Genomic DNA, 13,122 nt, shown 5'->3' with positions numbered 1-13,122 from the left:
AAAAAAAAAGATGTCCCAGATGAGTACTATATTTCTTGTTTTCAAATTTATTCTTTATTTATTATTATAAAAGTAACTAAAATGTAAAAAATAGAAATGTTTTGGTTATATAAGGTAAAATAAAGAATAATAACAGTAGAAAGTTTTCATGAGGTATGCTCACGAGCAACTCGCAAGTAGCCTGTGCGTTATGTAATTCAATAGGGTAACAAGTGATTTACAACTTATGTGGTAGGAATATTAGTTAGGCATTGTTTGATATATAAGACTGTTTAGTTTAAGAGTTACTATTTAGTTTTTAATATTTAATGATTATTTATTTTTCATTTCATTACGTAACTCGTTAAGAGTAGTATGTTGTGTGTAAGTATTTTTAATTTTAACATGAAAATTACTTTGCACACAGACTATTCAAAACAAATACTCAATATATTCATGGACAAATGTATATTTCAGTTTATTAAAAATACTTTACTAAAAATATGCTTTCTTGTAGTAGCTCCATGTGAAGACTAGTCCTTAATTCTACAGGACTTCATCAACTGCCTCATCAAGAAAATGAATAATTAATGTAGAGCATGCTTACCAGCTTGGATAGTCACATTTCCAAATCAGCTGTGTTCATGACCCAAACTGACCTTTATAGTTTCCATGCTATAACTTCTAGCACGTTTTGTGCATCTTCACAAAATTTTGCAAGCTTTCAGTAATCATTAAGTCTTTTGTAGACAAAAAATCAGAATTTTTAATGAAGTATTTACACTAAAAATTTCTGGATGAATACATGGAGTCAAAGTGTTGACTGCTCTGAGTGATTTTTATGTTATGGTTAAAAATACTTTCTTAATCTAAAAAATCTCAAACTTCATTTGTGTAATCTCTAAAACCTCTTTATTAAATGTCAAACTTTTCTTTTTCAGTAAAATTTTATATTTTATTTGTTATTTTTTCTATGCTAACTCTATACGAGGTTGGTCAATTTGAATTTGAATTTTATTTTTTATTTCCTTTTCAAACATGTTATTCAGGTTTTATAGGGGCCAGATTCTTTACAGTAGGTGTCTGTGACTTGTTGGCGATACATTCAAACAATAAACAGACAGCACACAAATAATATATATATATATATATTCAAAACAAGTCAAACGTATGTCCAAAAATTATTTACACTATAAGATATACCAGTTGTATCTAAAACTAAATAATTCTCTTTTCTTGTCAAAAAGTCCACACAGGCTGATTCAATTACTTTAAAATCCAACTAACAAGACAATATATTTTTCTCTACTCTGCTTCTTACTATACAATCTGTGATAAGTTTACTTACGTTACCCCATGAGTTATCACAGTTGCATCCAGAACTTTAAATAATTGTCTTCTTTTCGTCAAAGTCCACACAGGTGGGTTCAATTACTTTAAAACACCCTTTGACAAGACAGATTATTCTCACTTTAATATTTCGCCCATTATGGCTAAACTAACAATCACTCAGTCTAATTTCATTTCCACTAACTTAACATTTTCTGACTTAACCTTTTCTTAACTTGCACTCACTTGGTCACCTATATATATACATTGTCTAACTGAGGCTTAGAATGTTCTACAAACTATGAGATGCTATGATGTAACAATACTGACTTAAGGCAACAAGAATAATACAGAAGGTTCGAGTAATGTGACATCAAATTACAACAACTGAACTACTATGATAGACAGGTAAGATGTGAAAAGAAAAAAAAGGCATGTGAGAAACATTGCTTTACAAACCTTAAGACTTCATAAAAAAATTATATATTTTGCACATGAAAGCATTCTAATGTTTACTGATAAACTATCAAATTTCGTTAATATTTGCTTACCAATTTAAAAGTTATAGCATGAAAACTATAACAAGCACAAAATATAATGTATTAAAGAGTAACAAAACAATATGTTGCACTAAATTTCAATTTCTTCATCAGACAACAGATTGTGAGACTAACTAGAATAGTTTATCAATTCAACCAAATAAGATTGAGGCTATAATAATTATGCTTTGCCTGAGCAATGACAACATTATTATGTGTAATTTACATTAAATTTCGAACTTCTCAAACGGACGACAAATAAATAAGAGAAAAGAGAATGCCTATAGAGCAAATGTCCCAATTCTTATACTAGGGAAAATTTAGGATTTTTTTAAATATTGCTTTATAAAATTAGGAACTTAAAAATTTGTATAATATTGAAATTTCGATTATTAGCTGTGTTTTGACATCAAGATTATTCATATATCATGATAACAAAGTACTTTAATGAAATTTTGAATGTAACTCAATTAAACCTCATGAAATGTACAGAAAAGGATGCTCATAGCAAGAAGGTTAAAATAATAAACCCTCCAAGTACAATGCACTTTTTAACTTCCTTTCTTTGCATGTTACTGAAGTACATTCCAAATTTAAACAACTTTACTATCTATGTATGTCAATGAAATTAACATTATAATATATAATTTGAAGTTTTATGTTATCAAAGTTTTAATTATTTTGCTTCAAGAAACCTTTAAAAAAGTACTTCAACTTCAATTTTGTTGTCACTGGCCCACTTTCACAGACACCATCTTGAATCATACAATGCCAATCCTTTAGATGTATGTCTAGACAATTAAGTATATTTACTTGCCATATTGACACAAGTTTCAAAGTTCTTTGGCTGAATTTAGTAGAAACAAGTAATAAGTTTTGCCAACTTTGACAGGTGACACGCCCACCTTTTATACTTAGCCTTGAGATCTATAAGCCACATGTATTTACTTGACATTAGTGTTTACAACTATTAGAAACAGCTCATTTTACACTATAATCCACCAATTATTATTTTAAAATTGGCATGCAGTTGTTGTCATTGGGTAGATATAACTACCTGTAGTATTGTTGGCTGCTTGATCTATGATATCACTTATGTTATTTTTCTAACCTAAATATGTTATAGTTAGAGAGACAGTTAAATTGTATTTATATCTTACTTTTATATTTTAGTTAATTGTGTTTTAAAATTCATATTTGAAAGGTTTCATGATTTTTTAATATTCTTCTAAGCTTTACCTCCCTCAACAAGTCATTCCTAACCAGAATGTGTGAGAAATATTTTGCCAAAGGCTACAGCATCTCTGCCAATGATTTGCTCTGGCACCTGTTGATGTGTGTCGACATAAATAAATCAAAAATAAAGAACATGAAAGGAAAATAAAACATTAAAAATTAATTATAAGTCATAAGGTAAAGATGTGAAATTATGCATATGACCCAAGAAGATATTTTAAGATTATTCAACAAAGAGATGAAAGGTATGTATATATTTCCATTTCTTAATTTCAAACATTTTATTACACTGTATATTGATGATAATAGCTTGAGTTAGTGATATGGTAGAGAAAATGGAAAATAAAATATAAACATTCAGAGTAAAAAAAACTTTTGATATTCATTTAGGAGTTTCTAGAGATTATGCAAATGAAATGTAAAAATTGTAAGATATGAAATGGTATTTTTATACTTAACATTAAAGTCACCTTGAAGGTGAACTCTTCAGAGTCAGAGTGCAAATAAGTACATTAAATAATGAATTTTTAATAGAAATAGTAGAAAAATTCAAAATCAAATATCTTACTTTTCTGAAACTACATACTTTTAGGAAAGTTCTTGTCAAATTTCAATCAAATTTCATCCACTAGTATAATTTTTGGAAACTTCATGATAATTACGTAACCTACTTACAATGGGTGTGTGTTTTTCTTATACCAAAGCCACATCAAGCTATCTACTGTGTCCAACGAGGGGAACTGAACCCCTGACCCCTGATTTTAGCATTGAAAATCTGTAGACTTACCACTGTCCCAGCAAAAGGCTACTTACAATGAATTTAGATTATTTTAATAGGGTTAAAACTTAGTTATTGTAAAAATGATAAAAATTACTTTATGTCAATTAATACTAAGGTCTTTTTCAATAAAAACAAACAAACACTTTTAACAAAATCAGTCAGATATAATACTGGTATATCATCGAAAAAATAAATAAATTACTGCAGAACTTTTAACTTTTGAAGTTATATTTTACTCAACAAAATCTAGATTTTAAAAATTAACCTAATACAACATTACATATTACACTACATATAATTTAAGGAAAACAAGGGACTTTTTGGCCCAGCAACTAAATTAAACTTATATGTGAACTCTTCAAAACCAGCCCTTATCATTCAAATATTTAGGAATCCTTCCTTTAAATTCTCTAAAATTAGCTACATCCATCACACCTAAAGGCAAACTAACCTATTAGAAAAATTATGTTGTCTTAGCTGAAGATGACTCCTACACTCCCCAAAGTTATACTTGTGCTCCCTATCACTCTCACCATTAAATAAAAAAATAAATAAATAAAATAATGCATCAACATTATCATTTCCCATTAAAATCTTATACACCTCAATCATAACACCTCTAATTCTTCTTTTTTTTTCAAGAGAAAACAATTTCAGAGATCTTAACCCATTCTCGTGTGACAGCCTTTCCATCCCAAGTATCATCCTAGTATCCCTCCTCAGAAGATAAGAGCAAAGATTATTCTACTACAGACTAACAGATGAAAAAACTTTACAGCTATTCAATCCCTCATGCTGAAGTACATTTGGCAAGTGTTTGACAAAAGTTTATAAAAAAGCGAGGAATCAAAAAATTTGTACTTAAAATTATATTTTAGTTATTTTTATAATTAAGTATTTGTATTATAAAAAAAAATGTAAGTAAATTAAATGTGCATTTTGGCAAAGAAAAATTTATAACTTGACTTACCTGGCCTACTTTTTCTACCCGGTCAGGAACATATGAAGGATCACAGTAAACTTGCTTACACTTTGCAGTTTCATCTCCAGAACGAACCCCAACAACCTTTCCATTCTCCATCACAATCTCATCAATTGGTTTGTCCAACATATAGGTGCCTCCATAAATAGCACTTAGTCTACAGCAATGAAAAATTTTGTACGTTGCCTCTTAAATATAATGTAAACTTTCAAACAGTAACTGATATACTATATTAGACCTTCAAAAAAAACTTTAATTATGAACACTATTTAATGATTTGAAATTACAAGACGTAATTTAGAACCTTAACAGATAAACCTAAGAATTAAATTCCTGCAGAGAAAGTAGTAGCATGGGTGAGAATTCTACAACTTAAGTGAATTGTTTTAGGTCTACCATCATATGTTCTGTTACACTGAAAATCATTCTGATTATTCACAAAACAAAGAACTCAAAAACTCAACTGAACTAAAAGGATTTAGATGATTTTAAATTATGAAAAATTCTCCTAATACTTAATTTAATAACCATCCAAAGATGGCATGAAGACTTCCAGCTACCTCTGCATTACAAAAATATTAGGAATAAACTTAAAAGTTAAAATAGGGAAAGCCATAGAGAAAGCAATTAATTTAACTCTTTTCATTGTGGCTGGGACATGTATTTCCCAGTGCTCCCACCCTCTCACTTTGCAATTAGGACAAATGTTTCTCACTGTCATTCAAAATTTCCACCCATGACATATGGGAGTAAAATGAGGTGGAAAGTATTTATTGGCATCCCACCTAATGTTGACATATGGTTTCTCTCAATGTTCTCCACTCAGCCTTTCAGTAACCAACAAGATATACAAGTGAAATATATGACAAATGTATGCCAACTATGACTACACTGCTAGAGTGGCAAGTAGTAACCTTAATTACTATATAAATATATTTGATGCACTTGACTCAAATAGCTTAAAAGATAGTGAAAGTGAGTTCAGTGGTGTTCAAAACGCATGATGATGAAGAGGCAATGAGATAAGAGGATGACAGCTCTCCATCTAGTGATGATAATCAAGATGATGAACCTGGATGCAGAAGAGGAAGGCATAAACAGTGTCAGTAATGAGAAACATTCATTCCAGTTGCAGTGTGAAGGGGTGGGAACACTGGGAAATATACATCCCAGCTGCAGTGGATGGGTTTGAGATTTGTCTTATAAAAGGCATTAAAACAGAAGAGACTAGATAATTATAAACAATAATGAAGAAATAAATACAAAATAAAATGCTTCTAAATTTTAAAAGATTTCAAATTCTTTACGGATTTATCTTGCTTCTGCCTTGACAACTATGCCATATTTTCCAAATCATCAACTATGCTGGATTTTGTTCAGTAAACTGAATAACTGTAATATGATATCATCTTTTTCCATTATGGAAATTGTCCTAACAGAAACTGTAAAATACCCTAAACTAAATCAATTTTAGTATTACTGTACTGTTGAGATTAATTATTTGGATAATACATGGCAAATATAAAAATATTCATATCAATTTGAAACCCATTTTTGCAAGGTACCTTCCACATTTCATAAGATTTTATACTTCTTAACTTTCTTTGAGGTTGATGTCTTAAAACTTGCTTTTGCCCAAGCTTAGTTACTGATCTGATATACAGGCTGGGTGGCCTAACATTTTAGACAAAATCACTTCATTCATAGTACAATTTTGCATACAAAAAAAAACTATTTTTTTTACCATACTCAAAAGTGAGAATTGGCATTCATCCTAAACTATACGTACACATGGAATACTGTACCAAATTCATAAAATGTTTAGCATAATGATTTTATCCACAAATTGAAGATTGAAATTTCTCGAGGAAAATTATGGGTAGATACCTAATATCTTTGTCAAACATTATTAAATATTAAATTTTACTTATTAACTTTAAAATTTTTGTTTCTAAAAGCGAAATATCACCACTACAAGATATCTGAACTAGAGAATAAGTATTTTTAGGCATATTCCTAAAAAGAAAAAAGGATAACATTCAAAATCAAATCTATTTGGATTACTAAATACATGAAAGAAAAAATCAGATAAAGTTCATTAAATTTAAGAACTTTAACTTTAACAAATGGGTTGAAATATTTACAGAAATACAGGAAGGCTATGGATTTGGTTAAAGAAGAAAAGTATATCAAAAAGGACTTGTGAGAAACATATGGCTGACATGTTAAAACTAATTGCAAGAATGTTTTTTATTCTAAATTTGCTCAAGGTAAATAAAAGTTAACATCTCCCTAAACTGAAAATATATTTCCAATAATACTTACATCCACTGACATTATAGCTATTTCTCAGTCTCCAGGGTTTCCACTCTTTGCCCATCTAAGCACTGAAAATGCTTGCTTCAGTCTTTTATACCCCATTTGATTGCCCTTGGTAAATTCTAACTTGCAAATCTCTCCATCAACTTCTATGCACCCTCTATCTAGGTGCTGTATATAAGCACCTCATTCAGATAATGTATTCACTTTTTCGAGACATAAACCGGCTTTTAGTGAGGAGGTAGGGCAGGAGAGTGTCAGCGGATGTAAATATTATTGGAAATACATTTTCAGTTTAGGAAAATGTTAACTTCCAAAACATACTTACCTTCACTGACACTATATCTAGAATCCCACACTGAGAAAGTGGAGGGGCCAGTGCAGGCATAAACCGTACAGAAATCATCTGTCTAGAACAGAAGTGTACCAAGATAAAGATAGTACAAGAGTTGGGGAAATCACACTACATCCAGAAGGAGAATGTTCTTTGCCAGGAACTCAGTTCCTATATCAAAGGTGAAATAGAATACAAGTAACTGTCAGTATAGGCCAGCCCCAACCAAATAGTCGAGGTTCCACAACTCAGGGTTGGAATTAAGGGATCATGGTACCTATATCCCATGTGAGTGACTAGGGGTATTGAACTGCAATATCATATATACTTTTGATTGGATCCCAACCCGTAGCCATAGAGTGATGAGCTTTGCAATACTGGAATCACGGCGAGAAAGTAAGCAACACTGAAGTGGACAAACTTTCTCCTCCACTTGAAGAAGTCCAAAAGGCAACACCCCAGGCTTGGAATGACAGGATTGTATATGCCATACTCAAGCAAAGAAACAGAACTCATCTGGACTGGAATTATGAACATTCATCCTCACTCCCCAACCAAATTGGCTAGGAGTATTCTGCTTGACCCTGGAATTATGGAATGGACATGGAACTTGTGCTCAACCAAGGGCTTATGATGGGATCACATCGCGTTCAGAGTTATGAAGAGATAGTGGACCTCGTTCCATGAACAATATACAAAACCACCACTGATCAAAGAGAAGGGCCATGCACCCCCAAACCAGATAGCTTTGTGTCAAATCTGAACCAGAATTATGAGTAGGCCCCTCAGAGGCTGGTGCCACTCCTACTGACATCTGGGACAAACATCCAGGGACCTGAGTAGGAGGGCCCCCAACTTTGCCCTCTTCTTAAAGAGAGGAGGAACACACTTGAACACTCTTGAGAAAAAAAAAACTCTGTCCACTACCCCAGCAACTGGAAACTGGGGTGTTAAAGACTCCCAAGCTCCACCAGTAGAGTCTAGGGGGGTAATACACATTGGAGAGTCCTGAGGAACAGTGCTCTGGAAACTGTGCAATAGGTGAACTAAGTTTCCTACACTTTTAAAAGCAAACTGATCCTAACTTATTCAACCTGGTGATTGGCAAAGATGGGAAGGATCCACTTTAGCTTTACTCATGATAGTCCATGAATGACAGTCCATAATAATAAGATAATACCATCTGGTAGGCACCTAGATGGTCTTATGGAACACCCCATTTTGATAGAGCCTGTTGCAACTTGTAGTAATTATAGTGAAAGTGGTTGCTAGTGCACAGTTGAACATACCTACCTGGGTACACTTACCACAGAGTGGGATCCAGTGAAAAAATAAAGGAACCCTGGAAAAAAAGAGTACATGATGGAGGAAAATATTCACCTCTGGTGAAAAACTAATAAATGTAGTTGAAATAGCTACAGAAGTTAGTCAAAAATCCTCAGAAGAGGAAACTGTCAGATCGTGTAAGGAAAGTATTAGGAATAATCCACATACCAGACTGCACAATGTTTTCCAGAGGGCAATTCAACTGGGCAGCAATTGACAGTGATATGACAAAACTGGTGAGATGTAACACACAAAGATTCCTCTCCTATAACAATAATCCATTACAGTCCATTTGAATCAACTTATGAAGCCACCTCGTTAGGGTAATGGGAGATAAGTAACGGGGAAAAAAAAAATTCCAATGAAGGAACAAACAATTCCTATTACCTCAAAATGAGTTAGTACGATCTACATAACACTTGAAGGACCTAACAGGGCATAACAAAAAGTCAGGATTAGAGCAGTCATAAAGGTGAGGAATGATTGGCAAATGGATTGGTGATAAGAATTTTTCCCCTTCCCTAGTTGTCAGTGTCTTGGACAGAAAGAACCTATTGGAGTAAAGCAAGACAAATGTGGAATGATGAAGAGTCTGAAGCACATGAATTGCAAACAACTTCAACCAATGACATCCACAAACCAATAACAACAAATAATACAATTTAAGAGAAAAGTGAAAAAAAGAACAGAAAACTAAGGAGGAAAACACAAGGCATGTAAAACAACTGTAAAATCCCAATTTGGTAATTGGAAAGGTCATTTGGGTAGAAGAATATGAAGTGTTTTGAATAGACCTGATAGTACTGATGATTCAAAAAATCTCCTGATATTTGGAATACCTAAAAACAGTGGATAAGAATGCCGAATATAAAGCAACTGTATATGAAGCAAGATCCCTCTCAAATACCAAAGTCATAAAACAGGATATGGTAGATACTTTAGAATGAAGAGAGTTGAAAATCTTTTAAAACACCACTGACGATAAGTATTCCATTTCCATTGATAAATGGCTGTGGTTAGCCTACGGAGAGATATAGTTAAATACAGAGAAACCATAGAAGTTAAACCCTGATTTTGAGCAAAGGACTGCATAACTTTCTAGTATGAAATTGAGTTTTCCAACACCTGGGTAGAAAGATGTCTGATTGAGGTTGTCTCAGAAACTGCCAATGTGGAAGAGGTAGAGGAGAATATACTTGCATATATGTTTGAACTGGTTAGTATAATGCAACCAAGATAACTCAATAGAGTGGAGCAAACCATAATCAGAAACCAGGACCATAGCTTATATGGGAAAAAAGGCATACACATCTACTATCAACGACTGAGGATGAGGTATTGGAGGCCAAAACTGAGAGCAAATCCAGTAAAAAACCTTGTGATGTATCATCCATTATGTTCAAAGAATCTGGTTGGATTGAGATATGTGATCTGTAATTAAATTCATCACTCCTGGAACATGACATGCTAGAAGACTGATACAATAAGACTAGCCCAGTAGAGAAGATCCAAGGTACAAAAACAAGGTCTTGAGAATGTGTGTCTCTTTGACTAAAAATCTGAGATACCACTGTGGAATAACTGGAATGTAACATAACAATTTTTTGTCTATTCATTGAGCATTGAAATATACCTCCTCCTGGTATATTTCTTTATAAGCCAAAGCATACTGTTCTGATAAACATGGGGGACAAGGCAAATCTCCCAGAATGAACAGCAATATCTGGAGGAGGAGGAAAAACCAAGTAGTCACTTGTCATCCTTGCTGTCAACAAGGAAGAGGTATAGTCAATTGCAATAGGAGAGATCCTCAAAACCTCACAAACCCAAGTAACCAACTGAAGAAAAGGGAGTGGAGGTGACTGATCAAAATGATCCTCTGTTGAGGCCAACCTAGTAAAAGAAGGAGCTAGAAAAAAACAAGTCTAAATTCTAACCAGCTAGTCAGAATCATGTAAAAAAAGCTGCCTTTAGAAGCCCCGTGAGAGACACTTCCGGTCCGCATATGTGTGTCCGTATCACAGGCAGCCTTGACTGAGAGTGATTCCTCTCCTGGTCATGAATGGCCTCCTTAATAGAAACATTAACTGGAGAATTCATACCCGTCGGTATGTGTTCTTTTTTCTTTTCTATTATTATTATTAAAGTAATTTATAAATATAATGAAGATATAACCATAGTAACGGAAACCACATTCAAAGTCGCAACATAAATTGTGAATAACCACAACACTTCTGTTTATAGAAACCCGTGCCATATGCTTTGTCAAGAAAAAGTGATTATATTATCTGAATAAAGGTGCTTATATAGAGTACCTAGATAGAGAGTTCAATGAAGTTGGTGGAAAAATTGGAAAATTAGAATTTGCCAAGGACATTTGAATGGAGTATAAAAGACTAAAGCAAGTGTTTTCAATGCTTAGATGGGCAAAGAGTGGAAACCCTGGAGATCGAGAAATAGCTATAGTGTCAGTGGAGATAAGTATGTTTTGAAATGTTAGTATGTGGATCGGGCTCCTAAATTATGTTGATGGCAAAGTTACTGTTGAAAACTATGAGATAGCCGAGCTTTTAAATGTTCTCTTCTGCTTTTAAAAAATACAATGTTAGCTATATCCCTGACCCTGAGCATTCGATAGGAAATATTAGAATTTACTGAATCACTTATATATTAATCCCTTGGTGTTAAGTAGAAATATTTATGAAATTAAAGAACATAAAGCTCTAGGGCCAGACAAGATTTTTTTCCACTACAGTTTTAACCCTATCACTTTGGGTATCCTTTACTGCACATGACACAAAGTTTTAGTGTCTTACATTCAAGATTTTATTAATCTACTTTTTGTTTATGTTATACCAATTAAAATATCATAAAAGTTTAAGTAATAATCCATATTTTAATAGTATACAACTTTTAAGTTCTTAATTCCACAAGGCAATATTTAAACAAATCCTGAATTTCCACTAGCGTGACCCATGCGACACATTTTCTCTTAGCAGGTCATCATCCTATTTTATCTATCACCTCTAGAAATAGTACAAAATTAAAAGTAAATACTCTCTATAAAATCGTTATTGCTCAAACAAACTATAAATTTTATAGCCTTCAATTTTGTTTGGTTACAGAGCTATCGAAAATCAGCATCTTCCTGCCACACCCACCTATCACATCCTCTCTTTCATAATTCATTGATAGTTCTCTCCTACATTTCATTATATATTATTTATAACCAATAGAGAGTCAAGGTTTTCATCCATCAAATAACATATTGTATAACATTGTGTTCTGAACAGAATATCATCAGTTTCACTCACAGCACAAGATTCGTTCCTGTGGGAAAGTTAACAACTAGCTTTGGTGAATTCATAACGGTTCTTGTCGCATAGTTAGAAAGCCAGAAATATTTTGAGAGGTAATTGAATTTGTCTATTTTTTGCATGGTATTATTCTATATTCTTTGGTGCAATAGATTAGGGATTACACAAAGGAAATTTGAGATTTTTGAGATGAAAACAAAGTAATTTTCATCTTAACATTAAAAATACTTTTAGTGCATCAGAAAATTTCGAACATTCATATACGAAACTTTTATAATGTCCAAATACTTACCAAACGTTTCCTAAGAGAAAACTTTATATTTTATATATTGTCTTCACTAATCAATTTCTGTTCGGGTCCGGAAACTTTGAACGATCTCGCAACCATCATAAAAAATTATGAAATAAACATAGATTATGCATCTTTCATTCTGGAATGAACACAAAGGGATTTAAATTGATAGTTATTTGACGAGCATCAGGACGTGTTTGTTGTGCAAATATAAGGTAGTGAGAGTACTTACTTATATTGTATTTTAAGTAAAGGTTTTTAATAATAGTTCAGTACAGTTTCCATCTATTGAGAGATAACTGAACTTCCAAGTATTTTTTCTTAATTTTTCTCCATCTATTGAGAGATAACTGAACTTTCAAGTATTTTTTCATAATATTTTTTCCATCTATTGAGAGATAACTGAACTTCCAAGTATTTTTTCTTATTTATTGTTTCTCCATCAACTGAGAGATAACTGATAACTCTATCAGAATAGAGCTGATCCACTTCTGTCAGATACTACCTGGCTGTCAAAGTTGTCATTTTTGGTTGACATCACATCCCACAGAATGAATTGAACTTGAAACTTCAGGGAAAGGATAACCTTATCTGTGATATCTACAGAATCATCAAAGGATTTCGGAGAAAACTATAATTGTTTGAAGCACAACTGGAAGGAGGAAACTTCTCTCATTTTCAGTATTTC

The 13,122-nt window shown here is 32.6% G+C and overlaps 1 protein-coding gene across 1 annotated transcript in view; it reads right to left on the bottom strand.

Moving 5' to 3' along the window:
* The window catches only part of LOC106461155 (rab GDP dissociation inhibitor alpha-like), a 40,976-nt gene that overhangs the window by 8,572 nt on the left and 19,282 nt on the right, over positions 1 to 13,122 (bottom strand). Inside the window, exon 6 of the mRNA XM_022388336.1 lies at positions 4,835 to 5,003. Coding sequence (XP_022244044.1) covers positions 4,835 to 5,003 — 169 coding nt within the window. The remainder of the gene's footprint in view (positions 1 to 4,834; positions 5,004 to 13,122) is intronic.

Source organism: Limulus polyphemus, unplaced genomic scaffold, assembly GCF_000517525.1.
Source record: "Limulus polyphemus unplaced genomic scaffold, Limulus_polyphemus-2.1.2 Scaffold37, whole genome shotgun sequence".
Classification (NCBI taxonomy): Eukaryota; Metazoa; Arthropoda; class Merostomata; order Xiphosura; family Limulidae; genus Limulus; species Limulus polyphemus.
This window is presented reverse-complemented; position numbering and strand designations above follow the sequence as displayed.